Source organism: Syngnathus scovelli, chromosome 1, assembly GCF_024217435.2.
Source record: "Syngnathus scovelli strain Florida chromosome 1, RoL_Ssco_1.2, whole genome shotgun sequence".
Lineage (NCBI taxonomy): Eukaryota > Metazoa > Chordata > Actinopteri > Syngnathiformes > Syngnathidae > Syngnathus > Syngnathus scovelli.
This window is the reverse complement of record NC_090847.1, coordinates 19,812,274-19,830,719: the sequence shown is the minus strand read 5'-3', so window position 1 is coordinate 19,830,719 and position 18,446 is coordinate 19,812,274. Positions and strand designations below refer to the sequence as shown.

The 18,446-nt window shown below is 41.1% G+C and overlaps 3 protein-coding genes across 7 annotated transcripts; all 3 read left to right on the top strand.

Annotated features, from left to right (window-relative positions):
* The first annotated feature begins 354 nt into the window (after positions 1 to 354).
* On the top strand, positions 355 to 2,535 carry igbp1 (immunoglobulin (CD79A) binding protein 1). The gene is made up of 3 exons (XM_049756001.1): positions 355 to 858; positions 1,142 to 1,471; positions 1,809 to 2,535. Exons 1-3 carry the CDS (start codon positions 382 to 384, stop codon positions 2,079 to 2,081), a joined length of 1,080 nt encoding a protein of 359 aa, XP_049611958.1. The 5' UTR covers positions 355 to 381; the 3' UTR covers positions 2,082 to 2,535.
* A 469-nt stretch (positions 2,536 to 3,004) lies between these two features.
* Positions 3,005 to 10,796, top strand: abhd18 (abhydrolase domain containing 18). 4 transcript variants are annotated; one of them, XM_049755999.2, is made up of 14 exons: positions 3,005 to 3,133; positions 4,848 to 4,956; positions 5,892 to 5,976; positions 6,066 to 6,166; positions 6,663 to 6,738; positions 6,811 to 6,897; positions 7,184 to 7,209; positions 7,558 to 7,696; positions 8,193 to 8,282; positions 8,918 to 9,019; positions 9,430 to 9,668; positions 9,798 to 9,934; positions 10,090 to 10,252; positions 10,491 to 10,796. In XM_049755999.2, exons 2-14 carry the CDS (start codon positions 4,865 to 4,867, stop codon positions 10,546 to 10,548), a joined length of 1,395 nt encoding a protein of 464 aa, XP_049611956.1. In that variant the 5' UTR covers positions 3,005 to 3,133; positions 4,848 to 4,864; the 3' UTR covers positions 10,549 to 10,796. The 4 variants fall into 4 exon arrangements, with proteins under 4 accessions (XP_049611956.1, XP_049611954.1, XP_049611952.1 ...); XM_049755997.2 differs by lacking the exon at positions 3,005 to 3,133 and adding an exon at positions 4,073 to 4,202; XM_049755995.2 differs by lacking the exon at positions 3,005 to 3,133 and adding an exon at positions 4,121 to 4,197.
* A 720-nt stretch (positions 10,797 to 11,516) lies between these two features.
* Positions 11,517 to 17,202, top strand: rnf103 (ring finger protein 103). Of its 2 annotated transcripts, none has more exons than XM_049755993.1 (7): positions 11,517 to 12,186; positions 12,355 to 12,503; positions 12,683 to 12,816; positions 13,507 to 13,929; positions 14,027 to 14,159; positions 15,047 to 15,133; positions 15,995 to 17,202. In XM_049755993.1, exons 1-7 carry the CDS (start codon positions 11,961 to 11,963, stop codon positions 16,898 to 16,900), a joined length of 2,058 nt encoding a protein of 685 aa, XP_049611950.1. In that variant the 5' UTR covers positions 11,517 to 11,960; the 3' UTR covers positions 16,901 to 17,202. The 2 variants fall into 2 exon arrangements, with proteins under 2 accessions (XP_049611950.1, XP_049611951.1); XM_049755994.2 differs by having other exon boundaries at positions 11,518 to 12,186; positions 12,701 to 12,816.
* Positions 17,203 to 18,446: the final 1,244 nt, after the last annotated feature.

The following is an 18,446-nucleotide window of genomic DNA, read 5'->3' as shown; positions in this document are numbered from 1 at the left end:
AAGGGTTTATTATTATTTTATTGTATTCTTATCAGCATAAAATGGCAGTTGGTCAAGAATGTTTATAGTTTGAATAATTATAATTTATTTTTTAATTTCAGGCAAAGTGATGTACTTTGAATCTGTTCTGTTACAGACTAAAAAACAATGTTATTAATAAAGTTATTCTTTATTGTAAGTTGATCTTTCTTTTTCATTTATTTTTTTGTTTTCTTTAATGTTAATAACATGGGGGGGCACGAAATGTTTTCTTCTACCTAGGGGGAGGGATCACAGAAAATGATTGTGAAGCACTGTTTTAAACCAATAGGTGGCAGTAATATTTTTTCAATCCCCGCATTCATTAGCACAAAGAAGACACATCCCGGAAATAGTAGCAACATGGCGGAATGCGAAAGGAGCGGTTGTGAAAAACACGATTCGCATTCAGGCGCCGAAGCTCCCAAATTATCGGATTTATTTGACCGTGGGTGGAAGATTTTTGATGAGGTAGACAGCACAAATGATCCCCTTGCTTCTAACAGTGTTCAGGTGCGAGTTAAACGTGCCATAAGTTTGTTAGAAGAAACATCCCGAATGGCTTCTCAGCTGGACTTGTTCAGTCCCAATGAAGAGTTGGAGGAGATTGCCACAGCGGACCTCAAATATTTGCTGAGCCCCGCTCTACTAGGCGCCCTGACCATGAAGCTGACAGGTCGAGACAAACGATTGGAAATTGTCCAAACAGCCCGGGCTTACTTTATGGATTTTCTGAAGAGATGTAAAGTCTATAACATATCTCAGTTTCATCTACCGGAGTCCGTGAATGAAAGCCCAATTTCGGACGAAGCAGCAAAGAACGCTCCCTCTGCCTGCACAGTAAGTGCCACATTGACCATTACTACCATAATTTGGGCTTGAAAGTTTTGCGGTTCTGCCTGTGAGTGAGAAACGTGGCTAAATAAATGTCTGTGACAAAGTATATATTGAAATTTACATTCATCACTGTGTTCTGCAAGCCACTGTGTTCTGTCAAGCCACGTTTCAATTGAGTTGATTAGTAACGGGCCAGTTTCCAATCTTTTTATTATAAATTAGTAACGCAGATATGCATCAATATTTGTATCAACTGTATTTTAAACTATACAATGTATTTTCCCAGCCTATGCCCAGCACATCCAACTTGGTTGCCATGGCTGCACAAAGACAAGCTAAAATTGAGCGATACAGTCAGAAGAAGGAGCTGGAGGCCAGACTGTTAGACGTGCGAAGATCCGTGGAGAGTGGACAGGCCGACGATGAAACAAGCAGAGATTTTTACTTGCTGAATGTCCGGAAATGGGTGATTCTGTGCCTGGATGAAGTACAGAGCATAGACCAGGAGATGGAAATATTGAAGAGTATGGATCAGATGCAGCTTGGTGCTGCACAGCCTGCCAGACTGAGCAGGCCTCCGATGAAACCATTTATTCTCACAAAGGATGCTATGCAGGTTAGTTTGGGTTAGGATTGGCCAAAGACTATAAAAATGGGACCCATTGCCTCCCCGCTTGGCACTCAGCATTAAGGGTTGGAATTGGGGGGTTAGATCACCAAATGATTCCCGAGCGCGGCACCGCTGCTGCTCACTGCTCCCCCAGGGGATGGATCAAAATCACTCAGGGATGGGTTAAATGCAGAGGACAAATTTCACCACACCCAGATGTGTGTGTGATGATCATTGGGACTTTAAGTTTTTTAACTTTAACCGCATATGTTGTGATGCGGGTGATAAAAGAATAACTTATTGGTGATTTAATAGCGTCTCATAATATTTGTTTATTCCCCAGGCTCAGGTGTTTGGAGCTGGCTACCCCAGCCTTCCCACAATGACAGTGGATGACTGGTATGATCAGCACAAGAAACACGGAGTGCTGCCTGATCAGGGAGTTCCCAGAAGGGGTGCGGCGGAGGACGACACTGATGCAAAAGAGCGAGAAGAAGAAGAAAAAGAGAAACAGACAGAAAATGATGATGATGAGTCTTTGATGAAAGCCAGGAAGTGGGATGAGTGGAAAGACGATCATCGCAGAGGTTATGGCAACCGCCACAACATGGGCTAACTGGTCCCAACACCAATTACCTAAACATGCCTTGTTCTGTGGACATGCTTCAGGAACTTTCAGAAAAAAAACTGTTGCTATTTATAGATCACCAAAACATATTGTGCACCTTGTTTGTTTAATTTGATGATTTATAGATGTGATGCTGATTTATTCATGTTGCAATTTCTGTTTTTAGTCTTCTTTAAATTACTTATGTTAAATTTTTGGTATGTCCTTAACTTTTTTCAGGTTTTTTTTTTTTTGATAGGGTGGTATCCAGCTTAAATGCATTTATTAGTAGTGCTACAAAAACCAACCACCTCAGTGAAATGCAGAAAGTCAGCTGTTACATAACATTTGCTCACAACATTAAGTGGGTGAAAACTCCAGAATACTTCCAAGTGCCTCACTTGGCAATTTGAATCATGTTAGAAGAATCTGTCAAACATTTATAAAAATGCTTTTGTTTTGATTTGTGTCATTCACTGTATCTTTGGCTTCAGAGAAAATACAGTATGTCCAAATTTGTAAAATGCAATGAAATGAGCAGAAATAGTCAAGTCAGTGTATCATGTACCCGAATTGCTTCACAAGCTCTTGTGTGCAACACTACTATCGTCAGACGTGCAAAAAATGCGATCATGTTAACTGAAGTCATATGAAAGATTAACACATTACATCAGTCTATTTAACAATCCAATTTGACAATAAATGTTCAAAGAAATAATGTAACAACTTGTTAATGGTGTATGAATGACACCAAATATTCTATATGTTCAGAAGTGAAGGCAACTTAAGTATAATTTGAATTCCAATAAATTGGCTTTGTGTCACACAAATATCAACTCATGGTAGTGCATTTCAGTGACACAAAAAAAAAAAAAAAACATTGTCATTAAATGCATGTTTTAGGCTATAATCCCTTTACGGTGTAATAAAGCCTCTCAAAGAACTAACTTTATTGTTTAGGACCTCAATATTGTGAGTTACATTTTGCAGTGAATTTCTCCCAATGAGCTTTGCTTTTATTTCGTTGTTGATGGACGTGACAATATGATTAGCACTCAGAGGTAGAGAAAATCTAAAATGTATTTATTTATATATTTTTTGTACTGATGAAATGTCTGTGTAGTGCTTCTCCCAGACTTATTGTTTCAACTGTATGCTGTACACGGTGTCATTTTCGCCATAGAGACAAAAACTAACGTGAAAACACCGCGGGGAAATTAATGTTATTTGTTAGGCCGCTGAAATGATTGGCAACGTAAGATGGCCGCCGGCGGCTTCGGTTTCACTCCTCCGGCCTCGCGCCTGTAGTTCTCGGCTGTTTCATTAGTTTGAACAGCCCATGAAGAAACGCTTGGTTACTGACGATCGAACTTGCCTTTGCACACTTGTTTTGCGTTTGTGTCTATGAATTTCATACGAGTATTTACTATAATTTTCGCTTTACTACTAGGGCGGGTACGACAGTGTGTTCCGACATGCGTGCATTTTTGTGTTACTATGACGTCATAGGACCACTACGGCTTGCAAGCTGCCAATTTCGGAGTTGCCCAGAAGATGGCAGTAATGTAACATTAGCTACCGCAATACACAGAACTGTGACAAATACTAAGTCATCCAACCGTGTGACCATAGCTCATTTGGCTCCGTTACTCTGATACGTCAACAAGTCCACCATATTGAAGGTGTCAGCAGACCATGAACTTCGTTAAAAGATAGCCAACAAAGTGCAATGATGTTAATGCCTTTCGTTCACCGATCCCTGTGGCACACGAAAATTCATATACTATTTGGGAACAGGTAAGTACGAACAAGAGCGTATGATTTTGAATACGATGATTTTGAACTTTACTAGGATGCCCAGACTGCTCGCTAATAGTAGTATTAATGAAACGCAAAGTGTTGACAAGTAGAATTTTTTGTCGACAATACAAGTTTATGATGCATTACTAGAAATTATGCCTGCAACGTGCCACGTCCAATATGGCGGCCACGTTGACGTACAATTCAGAATCAAAGATCGTACCTATGTGAATGGACATGACATCCTATCTAGTCTGGATGGTTGCTGACTGTGAATCTGTACTATCAATAAATTCGCTGCAAGACAACCACCTTTGTACACAAAGTGAGGTAATGTTAATTATTACTTTCTAATAGAAACATATCTTCAGGTTTACTTTACTTGACATATTACTTTACCCAACCCACACTCGGGGTACTGAAAACCTTAGCGAGAGCAACGCTAAGCTACTTGTAGCTTAAAATGAATGTTGGAAAACGAACATAGTTTCACTCTACGTGGAAATAATGTTTGAACGTTGTTCGTTCAACCGGAAGCGTAAATGATACTGACTTGCATTCAGAGCAGGAACTTGTGTTGTAGTGTTGCGTATGTATCTGTCTTTAAATCGTACCCATTAACTATACGCGTTAACTTAAAATTTTCTTGAAGCATTTTGGCATGTTCGTATTCTTTGTTCATCCTTCCAGCGTTTTACTATCTTGCGCTCTGAGCAGACGAGCTGTGTATACTGTTGTCTCGCTAATAATTGTTACGGTAGTTAGGCTCATTGGGAATTCCGATGAAAGGTCACCTAAGTTATTTCAACTGACCTTGTGCGTGACAATGTTAAATTTGGCTACTTGCTCTCGCAGTTTGTGTGATTATTGACTATTTTTCGGCTTGGCTAACAAGTTGTTGTGAGTCAGGAGTGCAGAATTGCAACACTTTATCACTTGATTTTATGTTACATTTTCACGTTTCTTTCTTTTCAGATGCCTGTTGCTGGTCCATGGGTGTGAGTCGACTGGATGTATTTTACAGAAGGCTACTCCTCAGCAAACTCTTCATTGGGGGGTGGGGAAAGCCTGAAGATCTCAAGAGGTAATGAGGAAATTATGCCAAGATTCTTTTGGTTGTGTGCCATTCTTGACCGCCTCTATTCACATACCTATATACCATCTCAAACCCTACTTTTAATGTAAGAGAGCCGATGCATCACCAGTTAGACTTCACTTTGATGGTTAATGCAGTTGTTGCAATTTTGTTGTATTATCACAGTCGATTGGTTTATTTACATTTCAAAAACCAGAAGCCATTAATTTACAAATGTGATTGCACTTTAGTTTACATATTTAAATATTCAGATATTAAGATGTGATAGACAGTTATAGCATGATTTGAATGAGGCAAAATAACATGCTTTTTCTCTCAAATATATTGTTATAATCATTTGTTCCAGATGTACTGTAATTATTTAATGTATAAAAATTAAATTTGGTGTTCAGAAAGTATTTTTTTCAAACTTGAGTCAAAAAGTCTTTTTTCAAACTTGTCTTGAAAAAAAGGCGGTCATCTTATAATTAGGGTCGTCTTATATTCGGGCCAATACGGTAAATTACCATCACTAAAATAAATAATAATATGCTTGCTAAAATATTGTTTTACTTTGGTTTGGTTTTCTCAGTGACAGCACATCCTCTCTCACCCAGGTCATAATTCGCATAGTTTGAATCAAGGCAGGGCGGCTCGGTGGCGCACGTCCGCCTCACAGTTAGGAGGGTGCCGGTTTGATTACACCTCCGACCCTCCCTGTGTGGAGTTTGCATGTTCTCCCTGAGCCCGCGTGGGTTTCCTCCGGGCACTCCGGTTTCCTCCCACATCCCAAAAACATGTTCTTAATATACGTATGTTTGTAAAAAGATTTGATAATGAGTATAAATCATGGTACTGCATTCGTTCTCTGAGTTGTTGTGATAATCAGAAATGGAGCAAATAGATTTGTACTGATGTTCAACTTGTGGGGCTGTACTCTACAGAATTTTTGAGTTCCGTAAGGTCATTGCAGACAGAGAGAGTTGTAAGTCTCTGGTGCCCAAGGACTATCCGGTTTCAATTAACAAGGTAGTGGAGCGTCTCTCTTTACAAGTGTGGTGTTTGTTGTTTTTTTAAAATATATATCTAGAGGTGTGTTCTTTGCATTTTTTGCACAGACAGAGGTACATGCTGATTGTTACATTCATGATGGTGTCTTCATTTCACCTTTGGAGCACTTAGTACCTGGAATCCTGCCAACGGAGGCTGTGAAAGCAAGGTAATAAACCTGATACATCCGAACAGGAGCTGACATGACATTGAAACATCACAACAGGAGCTGACATGACATTTGTATACGTGCATGTGCACAATTTAATCTATAGTCATTTGAAGTGATTCAAACTAAAAGTTGGGCACAGATTTAAAAAAAAAAACATGTCTTTGAAAGGTAAACATCTGTTCTGTTATCACCTGAATGTTTTGTGTCTGTGTCATGGAGAAATACTGAGCTCTGTGTTAGGTCGATTCATCGGTCAAGTAATTAAAACAATATTGCTATTACAGTCGTGTGTGAATGTATTCACTATTTCTATATTTGAAAAAGAATAATTTTTAATATGATTCATCTTTATTCGGGTACAAGTGCAAATAGACTTCATTTTTAGTGCGTGTGCGTGTCTTAAATTATGTAAAATGAGCAGCAAGTTGGCCAAGAAGATAAAATGAACACGTTTCTAATGTTCCTAATTTAATTGACACATGAATATTTTCAGGTTCCAGTTTATAGTGCCTAAAAGATGGCAGAGCAACAGACCAGTATGCATTCACTTAGCTGGGACTGGGGATCATGTAAGTTGTTTTCCTCACCAAAGTTTTTAACCCACTTGTACATGTCATTTTAACCGGATGTTGTCGTTGTAGTTTTTCTGGCGCAGAAGGACCCTGATGGCCAGGCCTATGGTCAAAGAAGCAGGGATGGCTTCTCTACTTTTGGAGAACCCTTATTATATCCTTCTGCTGCTTTTGCACACTAACAAAGTTTTATGCAACATGTTAACATAAGTTGCAGTTCTCAAGCTTTTGTTATTATTGAGATGTTGTTTTCCCGTTTCAAATCTCCCTGATCTCTACTACAGTTCATGTTTTTTCACAAGAGCTGCCCTATTTTTATGCAGTTTATCATTGATTGATTTTTTAAATTGAGTGGGTTGCCCTCTGACTGAATCCTGTGTGCTGGACTTTTACCCATCTTTCGATTTCCAAAAATGTTCTCTCTTAACTCTCAGTTTCACATGGCTATCGAAAACCCAAAGACCAGTTGTAAGTTTGAACTTTTTTACTCACTGAAACAGACAACCTTTCCATACTCATTCCCATCTACAGTCTGGAAAGTTTAATATTCAATGGACCAATGTTGTTGTGTTTTTACTTTAAGAGGAAGCTAAAACACATGGAGAACCCATAAAAGCACACCCCGAGAGAGTTTTGACGAGAATAAATTAATGACCATGAAATACCATTCAACCGATTAACACTGCAGTATAGGGATAATCCATATGACTTTTAGAATGAGGTATACATGAGCACACATTCTTGTGTTTGGATTGTGGCTGAATCTGATGGCAATTTCTGCAAATAGAGAGTCATGTGTGATTTTCTCTTTTTTAGGCGGTCCTGCCTAAAGAATGTGTCAGACCTGTTTGTGATGGGTGGAGCTCTGATTTTGGAGTCCTCTGTGCTTCTCCATTGGCTTGAGAGTGAGGGCTACTCACCTGTTGGAATGACCGGTATCTCCATGGGAGGATACGTAAGTGACATAATCATCTCACATTGTGTCATGAGAGTCACTGAAGGTCATCTTCCTTTGTTTACCTGACAGTTTGGTAAAATGAAACGTTTAGAAAAAACCTCATGCTATCTATGTTCAATGGTTCAAGCATTTCTGGTAACACCAATGGAAAGTAGGATTGTGACTGACAAATTGTGTAGCAGCTAATATAAAAACAACAAGGCTAATGAGTGGTAAAGCAAAGCTTCAGTTTGCTTGGGAACATAAAGTTTGGAAGAATAAGTCCGGCAGGATTTAATGTTTTCTATAGTGACTGGCATGTCAATGTAAGAAGAGGGGCAATTGAAATGAGGCAAACATTAAACTGCTAGTCCACTATCTAAGGTGCGATGACAAAGTCAAGTATGAAGATTTTTCCACTTATGTGTTTCCCCCCTTGTCTAATGGCACATGCTAGATCACCAGGTAGTACACACAGATGATGACAGTAATATGATATTTTGTTTGTGTCAAGATGTCGTCCTTAGCAGTGACTAATTGGCCGAAGCCTATCCCTCTGATTCCCTGTCTGTCATGGTCCACTGCCTCAAGTGTCTTCACCACGGTAATCCACACACTCTTACTAGCTAAGGTGGAGACGTCAAAGGGGAAGTCACTCCCAAAATTTTGATCTGTGGAATACAAATTAAATGGGCAAAATCCACCTGTTGCTATCCATCTCAGGGGACGGCCATTTTCCCACTTGCTATCACCGGGTTTCTGAAGCCGATTCGTGATTGGTTGTGACCTGAGACCTGGCAACTCATTTCAATCAACAGCAAGTGGCAAAATGGCCGCCTCTAGAGAGGGACAGAAACGGTTGAATTTTGCTGTTTAAAACATATTCCACAAATGTAATATTAATCAGAATGCCATTTTAGACTTGTAGGGGCACATACAACATATTATTGTAAAGAATTTTTGGGATTGACTTCTTCTTTAATATTAGTAATTTTGGAGTTGAAATTCATTAACAAACTCACACAATTCTGTGATAAAGCTAATGATCCCATGACGATTTTCATGTTCACCAGCCTGTATCCGATCGACTGCATTATTTTCCTCCCTGCAAGTTGACAAGATGCACTCATTCCCCAACCCTAACTCAGAAGACACTCATCTTCTTGCAAATACATTTGAAGAAACAGTTAAGTCTTGAATTTCTGTTTCTTCCTTTTTGTGTTTTTCATGTCTGTATAGGGTGTGCTAAGTAAAGCAGTGAATTGGTCGGAGCTGGAGAAGCAATATGCCATCAATTCAGTGTATGAAGAAGAGATCATTAAGCTGTTGGAGTATTGTGGGGTTTGTTGACAGTTTTTTTTCCTTGCATACAACAACCAACAAGTACACTGGTCAACAGCAAATTTTAACCAAAGATTGCTTCATGTGTCCCTATATGTATTTTAGGGCTGCTCAATTAATCAAATTTTAATCATAATCACGACTTTGGCACCAGAAGATCTCAAAATTGATATAATCGAGGACGAACGATTTTTTGTTTGATGTTTCCGTTCTGAGACGTGCATGCGCAACTCAACCGCAAGGCCCCGCCCCGTGTGTGTGGAGAGTGGAGATCCAGGCCATATTTAACTGGCAGTGTTGTACCTTAATGCGTTCAATGAAGGAAGGTTCATGAACTTGTTCATATTTTGGACTAACGTAAACTGAACATCATCATAGAACAAGCTAATCAGGTGTGTTTCCTTTGTTAGGCTGACTCCTTCAAGGTGGCTCAAAAGTTTGCCAAACACTCTTCGGGTAGAGTGAATTCTTTAGAGCATGTACTAGACCAGCCTAGAGAGGACAACTTGTCAGTGGGCTGCTACTCCAGCGCAGGGGCAAAGGCAGGAATTGGGCCTGGCCTGTGGATCAGAGACAGAGTTGCTGGGGACCCTTTAGACACATTATTATCAGTGGACAACACCAAGACAAGTTTACACCCTTTACCAAGGTATTTGTTGCCAAAGTGACTTTTGTCATTCTGTATTCAGATGCACTTATGATACCTTGCAAGTTGTACTTTTGGGATACATATCTTTTCTTAGTAGACGCTCATAAGTCGTCGTTACTGTTTTTAAAGTGGCTTCCAAGCAAACAAATCACTGATTGGGAACAAGGCGGATTCAGCCCCAATTGGTCGGCCATCATTACACAGCGAGTCGATAAGCTTCATGAAGGGAGTGATGGACGAGTGTACACACATGGCCAACTTCTCCGGTTAGTGCTGATGTACATGCAGTCGTATGCAGAAATCTCATGCTTTCTTTTCACTTTGTTACCTGATGAGTGCCCGCAATACATACTCATTTGGGCAAACACTTAATTCTCTTGTCCCAACTGAAAAATTATCCTTCTTTTTCTGTCCCCTCTAGTCCCCGTTGACACCAGTCTTATCATCGTGGTTCAGGCCAAAGAGGACGCCTATATCCCGCGGACAGGGGTCCTCAGTCTGCAGGAGATCTGGCCTGGATGTGAAGTTCGTTATCTGAATGGAGGACATATCAGTGCTTATCTTTTTAAACAGAGCGTCTTCAGGTACCACCCACTACTTTGATAAACTTACAATCATAGGATGAAACGCTCCGTTGCATGTTACTGCAGTAGTCTTTTTCATTTGATGTTCAAAGAAGTGTTGTCAAATAAAATGTACTATAATTGTGGCTACTTCTCTTAGCATAGACGAGAGCGTTTCTCTTACGACAAAAAGTCACTACTTGTTTGTGTTTTTTTTTTTTTTTTAATATTTTAATGGGATTACTCTTTTTGCTTTTAGACAGGCCATCTATGATGCGTTCAACAGATTCTGCCTGAAGTATCCTCACCTTGTGTAGCCATGGAAACCCTAAAGGCCCTTAGCCCTGTAACAGTAATTTGCACTGTGCTGGGTGTGTGCATTTGTGTGAATTTCTTTTCCCCCTTTTGTATAGTACACAATACAGTTCTTCCAAACCGTCCACTTGCAACTTCTCTCTCAGCCTTGCTTTTTGATTTCTCAAGTGATTGTGGCTTCCCTAAAACACACGTTTTGCCAAGTGAAATAATTTGCCTATGTGGATCTTTTAAAGCATTTTAGACTGAATATGACTGACTGAATCATGTTTCTTTTTAATTACAGTGTTGTTTATGTGTAACCCAATAGAGCATCTGATGAGGATGTTTTTTTTGTTGTTGTACACTTTCTTTTTGTTTTGTACCCCATTTGTAATCACACCTATTTACAAGGCTGCTACCCACATGGTCTATATTTACACGTCAGTCCCAATATGTTAAAAGCAAGCCGCACATCAAGTCACAGTGGTATTGTTGATTCCATGAAATGCTTTGCTTTCTTTTTCACTTAGATTTTTCCAAAATATTTGAAGACATTTCTATCAGTATGGCTTTTAAACAGCTTGGGTGTACCTATTGCTTGAAGACGGCTGGTATATAGGCTCCAGCACATCAGCAACCCTTGTGAGGATCAAAGTCATTTTTATGGTCAATTAAAATAAATATTGACAGACTTAAAATAAATAACAAAATATTTTGTTTATAAGCCTTTGAGACTTAACGGAACAGTCAATTTCATTCTGTCATTCATTTTCAGAAGAAAAATGTAGTTCAATTTGCTTTGTGATTATTAAATGTTCTAACCGAAAACTAACAAATGGTCCATTTCTACATCTCTGTGTACAAAACAAGGGATTATACTTTTACCTTGTTAGCATAGCCAGTCTCTTGAAAAACTTATTCCACGTCGCTGCATTTTCCCAGAGTCTGTCATAAAACAAAATAATAGATCATTTTTGGACCGCCTTTATGCGATAGTGTGGACGGAAATGACGCCACTCTCTGTCAGCTGATCTGAGCAATTTGATGTGTTATTGTATTTTATTTGTCGTGTGCTGAGAACATATGAGGCTTGAAACTTGCGTTGCTGTCGAGGGTCCACTTCTGCATTTGGACACCTTTCTGCTGGCACGACGCAAGACAAACTGTTTGATTTGGTTGTTACGTCATTAGGGCCGCACATCACCTGGGATGGATGCTAAGCTAATAGGCTAGCTGTTGACGGCGGACAGGCTTCTTGTTGGCCAGGGATAGCCTCCCCCGACCAAACATGTACGTTCTTGACGCGAACCCATCGATTTTATTTTGAGAACATCTTATCGGCCCGTCAAAGAAGACTTCGGACGCCCATGTCTGGAATCCGCGCAGGCTGACAGAGGAATTCTCTCGCACTCGGCGCCGTCGTCCAACTACGATGTGGCTCAAGTTGTTCTTTTTGCTCCTGTATTTCATCATTTTGTTTACGTTAGCTCGGATATTCGAGGCTGTAGTTTGGTATGAGACTGGTGTGTTCGCGACACAACTGGTCGACCCGGTTTCGCTCAGTTATAAGAAGCTGAAGACCATCCTGGAGTGTCGTGGGCTGGGGTACTCTGGATTGGCTGAGAAGAAAGATGTCAGCCAGCTGGTGGAGAAATCAGGTGGACGTGCTTATACCTGCATTGTGCTCCTCTTGTCAATCGTTTTTTTTTTTTTTTTTTTTTTTTTTACCGACACCTTCCTGAGTCAAAATCTTATGCCAAGAGTTGTGGGTATTTTTTTTTTTTTGTCTGTGTAAACAAACAAATATGTTTTTCTCAAAACCACAGGCGAGCTGACACACGGGGAGTTATATTCAGCCATAAAGAAGGAGAATGAGCAAACCGAGGCAGGTGATGCCAGCAGCACACATTTTAGTGGAGAGATGCACTTCTATGAGTTGGTGGAGGACACTAAAGATGGCATCTGGTTGGTTCAGGTAATCTCATTTCTTGGCACTATGAAATGATTTCACCACATAATATATACGCATTTTGTTTAGATTTTATTAGTTTTAGTATTCATTATTTTATTTTTTTAAAAACATTATTTATTCATTTATTTTTGTAAAGAAAATTTTAATTTTCATTATTTTGTTTATTTTTGTTACCGATGGAGATCTTGGTGTCTATGCAGGTCATTGCACAGGACAGAGACGCTCTGCTTAGTAAGTCCAACTGGCGGAAGATGGTACAGAAAGTCTCCCAGTTTGGAATCCGAACTGGAACATTCAACTGCTCTCATGACTACAGGTGGGAATGACACCATTACAATAAGGGTGCCAAATTCAAGCGCAAAATTGATTTTATTGTTTCTGATGTCTTTATTCTTGCTCATATCTCACAAATTGTTGAAGTTACTCAAACACAACAATTCAGAGTAGAGGTTGCAGGAGTTTATTCGGTAATGGCTTGTAATAAGTGGTGTAAATGGTGGTGTAATAATAGTAATAAAATGGTGTAATAATAGGTGTCAAAGAAAGGGTGTGTCTGCAAAACATCTAGCACTATTTAGGAAAGTACAATTCGTCAGGGCCAACCAATGACAGGTGCCACGACACAGCTGGATGTTTCACGGGGCAGAAGGGCGGCAGGCAAGCAGGATAGCGGGCAGGCAGATAGACATGTAGGACAGCAGGCAAATGGGCAGACAGGCAGGAGAACATCCGGGCGGGGGAACAGGCGTCCTCCGATTCGGCAGGGAATGGCAAAGGTTGGGTACAATCGTCAGCCCAGGCGGCAGTCGAAATCAATCACAGTTAGGGCAGGCCATCGAGGTTAGGCCAGGCAGCGGTTGGGATCAATCGTAATCAGGTCAGGCAGGGTTTAACCACAATTATGTCAATTGTGATCAAATATCTTAAAAGGACCTTTCCTGTCTCATATTTGAAGGTCAAAGTAGAAAAGTACAGTCGCTGTATGTAACAATATTCTCTCCACAAGGTCGTGTGTGAGACGCGGCTGGCAACGTTCCACTCTGGTCATGTCAGTCCCGCAGACGTCAGCGTCGAAGGGCAAAGTCATGCTGAAAGAATACAACGGCCGTCGCATCGAACCCGAACACATCTTCCGTTGGATGACCTCCCAGATGTCTCACCGCATCAAGACATTGTGTCGTTGGGAGAAGCTGCAGGAGGAGTGGCGCCCCGACCCGCTCCACCCGTTAAAGATGTTTCTGTTCGCTCCCCTGCCTCAGCCGCCTGTTTTCTTCTCCTCGCTCTCTGTTAAGTTCACCGGTAGGATTGAGTTCATTTTTGTGGATGTAAGGCACTGGGACAATGACAGCAGCCTATTAGAGATTGGCGTAACGCAGAGCCCCGCCTACATCCTGAAGATGCCAGAGGGCATCTATCACTATGGCAACAGGTGACCCTTCGGTGTGAAACAGATCCTGTATCATTGTTGAATATTAACAAGGATTTCTGCTGCTTTTGTTTTTTTGTGCTTGTTCTGTTCTCTGCAGTACTGGTGAATTTTTGTCTGTAGCGGCCATGGACACGTTCCTGCGATCAGTCCAACCAGAAGTCAATGACCTTTTTGTACTCAGTCTTGTCCTGATCAACCTTTTGGCATGGATGGATCTCTTCATTACACAGGTAAACTTTGCTTCACTTGAGTACTGTGATTTAAATACCATTCATTGAATGTATGATTTACTCTAGATCAAGTGAGAGATTAATTACAAAGGCCTATACACAAACTCAGGGATGAGAATTTCCCGCGGATCCGCGGATTTCCATGTTTTTCCCCTCGAAAGTATCATTTTCGTGAAATCCGTTGAGAATCTTTTTTTTATATATTGGATGGGTATGGAAGGGACTCATGCGGTCCTCACGGGCGACCTGGTGACCCCTGGTTTACACTTTGCTGAGGCTCATGGGAGTCTGCGAGCTGAGGCTCATGATAGTTTGCGGGTGGCTAATGCTAGAATGATAGCTGCTCTACACACGAGGCTATTTCATGTCAAAATAGGCTGCTCTGTTAATGTTTCGAGTAAATTTACGGATCGATATGGAAGGGAAACGTAGGTAAGCAGTACCAATGTGTTGGATCGAACTTTAGTCAGTTCCGATCATTTTATAGGAGATAGTTTGAGAAACGCGATTGTTTACAGAGGGCTCATTGGTTATTGGCTAGTGGATGCATATCCTAGTCAACCTCAGTTTGTTGCAGTATTGCTTCTATTTTATGCGCCTTTTACTCCGGTGCGCCCTATATATGAAAAATAAAAAATTCAATGAGGGTGAGCTTTATAATCCAGTGCGCCTTTTGACCCCCCAGACACTCATACCACCGTATGTATGGTCAGCAGAGAGCACAGAAGCAATTTGTTTATTTGGGCATTTAGGCTGCGCAAGTGAAATGAATAGTCACTCAAATTTGGGGAGAGGAAATAATACATTATCTTTATTTGCAACACTGTTTGACTATGCGCGTTGAGTTTGAGCTGTATATTAACGGTGATATATTTTTTTATCGGCAGGGAGCAACAGTGAAACGGTTTGTTGTTTTAATCCGAACGCTTGGGACCTACAATTCCATCCTGTTGGTGTCCTGGCTTCCATTTCTGGTAGGAAAATGTATATTCTGCAAAAACATTCATTGTGCATTCATAGCCTGGCAACACACTTCTAATTAATCAATGACAGTCACACATAGGGTTGTCACGAAAATCAACATATGGACTTTTCGTTTGATGAATATAATGAACAGGAAAGTTCTTTTCCCGAGTCAATGAATAGTCATTTATATGTGTGTTTGTTTGCATACGTCATCACCGTTTATTTGCGCTAATTCTTCCTTTTCCTGTCTGTCACAAGTCGGCAGTCACATGCACACATAAACACCAGGAGTGGAGCGGCTTGTGAAAAACGGTTCGGTTCACCTCTTACATTTCGGTTCGCTTGTGTTCTGTCAGTTCATTGGCACGCCCAACTCATTTTCTCGTTCATGAATGAGGCATAGTAGTGCGAATGGTTGCTAAGTAGTGCAAATATGAGCAGATGCAACCATGCTATCCTCTCTACTATTTCATTGCTTGTTTATGCAATATTGGTTCTGTGAACATTCGCGACATCAATCAGGAAGATGGTTAGTCAGATTTAATTCGGGGCCCATGAAAGGCCACTTCCAGATGAACCATACTTTGCTCTCTGTCCTTTTTAAAAAATATATATTAATTGGGTCATTATCCTATTTGCTGGCCCGTGGTCCACAACAAACTATTTTCAGTCTTTTCTTGGGGTCCCTTCTTTTTTGGCCACAGCTGTTTTGTTGTTGTTGTTTTTTTCTTCTAATTATTATGATTGACCTTATACACATCAAAATTGCGTTTTTTCAGTACACAATGCCTAATTATATTTCCAGTTTATACCTCGATGTGCCGAGGAGCGTTTAGCTTGGTCACTAATCCCTTCCTCTTTTTGCTAAGGCCCTCCTTCAACTGTCCTACCTGGACGCTCTGTATGGTTACAGTCTGAAGTTGCTTCGCTACGCTGACACAACCACTCTGGCAAGCGTGGTGAGAGCCGACTGGACCTTCTATTCGTCTCACCCGGCTCTCTTCCTATCTACCTACCTGGCCCACGGTCTGCTGGTCGATTATTTTGAGAAAAAACGTCGCTGTGGCATCAGAAGCCAGGAGGACAGCAGCACCAACTTGGAGTGGCTGGCCAGTTTGTGGGAGTGGTACACATCGTACCTGCTTCACCCCATCGCATCGCTACAACAAGTGCCATCAGACTGGGAGGATGACCCCAATTTCCTTTTTGAGCGTTTGGCTTTCCCCGATCTCTGGCTTCGCCCATTAGTGAGCATGGACTACATTAAAGCTTTACCCGCATGGAAGTTCCGATGTGGCGGCACAGACGTGCCGGAAAAGGAGACTGATTGTTGTTACTCAGATACGGACAGCCGTGGGTCAAGTGACTGTGCGCCACCAAGCAGCCAACAGCAGGAGAGCGCACAGGATAGCAGCACGCACTGTCTCGACAGTAACGTGGAGTGCACGTGTACTGCTGAGGCCTCGATGCGCCGCTGTTGCCAAGGCAACTTGGATGCCCCATCAGTTGAGAGAGTTTCTCGGCACGAGCGCTGTGACCTGTCAGGGTGGCCCCGTGACGTTTTGCGGTGCTCCGAGTGTGTCGTTTGCCTGGAGAACTTTGTGAGTGGAGAACTTCTAATGGGTCTTCCCTGTGGCCACGCCTTCCACCAGCACTGCATTGTGATGTGGTTAGATGCGGGGCGACACTGCTGCCCTGTGTGCCGCTGGCCCAGCTACAAGAAGAAACAGCAGCACCCGTCGCATGTGCACGGTAGTCCTAGTTGGGACACTTAATGGAAAGGAGCCTTCCTTTTTTCCTGTCTTCTCTTTCTCTTCTCTAATCATGATTTTTGGCTTCATTAGCGCAAGAAGGAATTGTGTTGCATAACTTGCTTGGAGTTAGGGTTAGACATGGAAGGGATGCCAAAGCTAACTTTGTGTGTGCGTGCGTGCGTGCGTACGTGCGTGCGTGCGTGCGTGCGTGCGTGCGTGCGTGCGTGTGTGAGCCAAGTTACTGTCACGACAGTCAATCTGCTTGTTTCCATTTCTGTGCTGAATATGCTGCCAAGAGCTAATAAATTTGTAATGGCCAGTCACCACCTGTCTCTGTAAAGTTAGGGTGTCAAAATTTGGGGCATACATGGATTCCTAAACATACTAATGTCAACAATGCAGTATGTTAATGTACTCAAGGCTACGTACTTGAATTAACTTGCTTGAATTATATACATAAATACATTGAACAATCACGACAGCTCGTTAGACCAAGCTTGCCATCAAATAGCAGAAATTATGTTTATTTGAATAAAGACTTATGGGGGACGTTGGTTGTTGAACAACGTGGAGCACCACAATGTAAATAAACAAGTGTCACACTCAAATAAGAGCCAGTGCAACAATACATCCATCCATCTAAACATTTACTTCTTCTGCTGTGTGTGCGGATGAAAAACTCACAGGTCTCCTGCTATCTTATACTGTATTAGTCCAGAAAGTATGACCAAATGTGTTAAAACGAAAGATTATTTTCACATGTAATCTCCTTTATCATGACAGAAAAAACATTTCAAAAAGTATTACCATGAATTTCAGTCCTTTTTTTAAAATCGGAACCACAAATCCATGTTGTTCCTTTTTTTTTCTTTTTGATGCAGCCCTGCAATAACACCGTGACATGGTAGTATGCCCCTACACCAACGTAATGTCAATTAAGAACGAAAGCATAGTAGTCCTTTAGGAGACACTGAACCGTTGTAAAACGGTTTAAATATATAGAAACACATTACAAATTAATAAATAAGTCAACTAGAAACTACTGTAACTTGTAGACATACAGAAAATAATAATAAATAAATAAAAATCATGACAAGGTACAATACTGTCAATATGTTTTTAGAACTCATTATTATAACAACTTTATTTTTCATAAAAAGGTACACGTGCACCTACTGCAATTGTGTGGACACTGCCTGCTATCTGTTAGCGTGTGGGCAACTTTCGTGCCATAATTCCACAATTTAGAAGGTTTATTTTGAATTTGTGATTTTTATTGGGGGGATCCGCGATCTACTGAAGCCGCGAAAATCGAACCGCGACGTAGCAAGGGATTACTGTATTCACACGAGCAGAACACACGACAAACGACCACTCTGAGTTTAAGATGCCCCAGGAATAAGAGAGCATGGCTGTTTTTCAACCAGTTTTTCGGTGTTCTTAAAGGTGGTGTAAAACCCATAGTGGTGGGTACATGGGCTGCCAGTCTCTTCCAGTGGGCAAAATTTGGTCGTCGGTGAATCTTACAATCTTACGGTTAGTATTTTATTTACTTATTTTACTTGTA

What these genes read in the sequence shown, in the direction of transcription:
- abhd18 (XM_049755995.2), top strand. Translation starts at nt 4,131, where the DNA reads ATGGTTGCTGACTGTGAATCTGTACTATCAATAAATTCGCTGCAAGAC. An exon ending in AGCTGTTGGAGTATTGTGGG is followed by an intron (nt 9,020 to 9,429) that starts GTTTGTTGACAG and finishes TTCCTTTGTTAG; the next exon opens with GCTGACTCCTTCAAGGTGGC. An exon ending in AGTTTACACCCTTTACCAAG is followed by an intron (nt 9,669 to 9,797) that starts GTATTTGTTGCC and finishes CTGTTTTTAAAG; the next exon opens with TGGCTTCCAAGCAAACAAAT.
- rnf103 (XM_049755993.1), top strand. Translation starts at nt 11,961, where the DNA reads ATGTGGCTCAAGTTGTTCTTTTTGCTCCTGTATTTCATCATTTTGTTT. An exon ending in ATGGCATCTGGTTGGTTCAG is followed by an intron (nt 12,504 to 12,682) that starts GTAATCTCATTT and finishes TTACCGATGGAG; the next exon opens with ATCTTGGTGTCTATGCAGGT. An exon ending in AACTGCTCTCATGACTACAG is followed by an intron (nt 12,817 to 13,506) that starts GTGGGAATGACA and finishes TCTCTCCACAAG; the next exon opens with GTCGTGTGTGAGACGCGGCT.
- igbp1 (XM_049756001.1), top strand. Translation starts at nt 382, where the DNA reads ATGGCGGAATGCGAAAGGAGCGGTTGTGAAAAACACGATTCGCATTCA. An exon ending in ACGCTCCCTCTGCCTGCACA is followed by an intron (nt 859 to 1,141) that starts GTAAGTGCCACA and finishes GTATTTTCCCAG; the next exon opens with CCTATGCCCAGCACATCCAA. An exon ending in TCACAAAGGATGCTATGCAG is followed by an intron (nt 1,472 to 1,808) that starts GTTAGTTTGGGT and finishes TTTATTCCCCAG; the next exon opens with GCTCAGGTGTTTGGAGCTGG.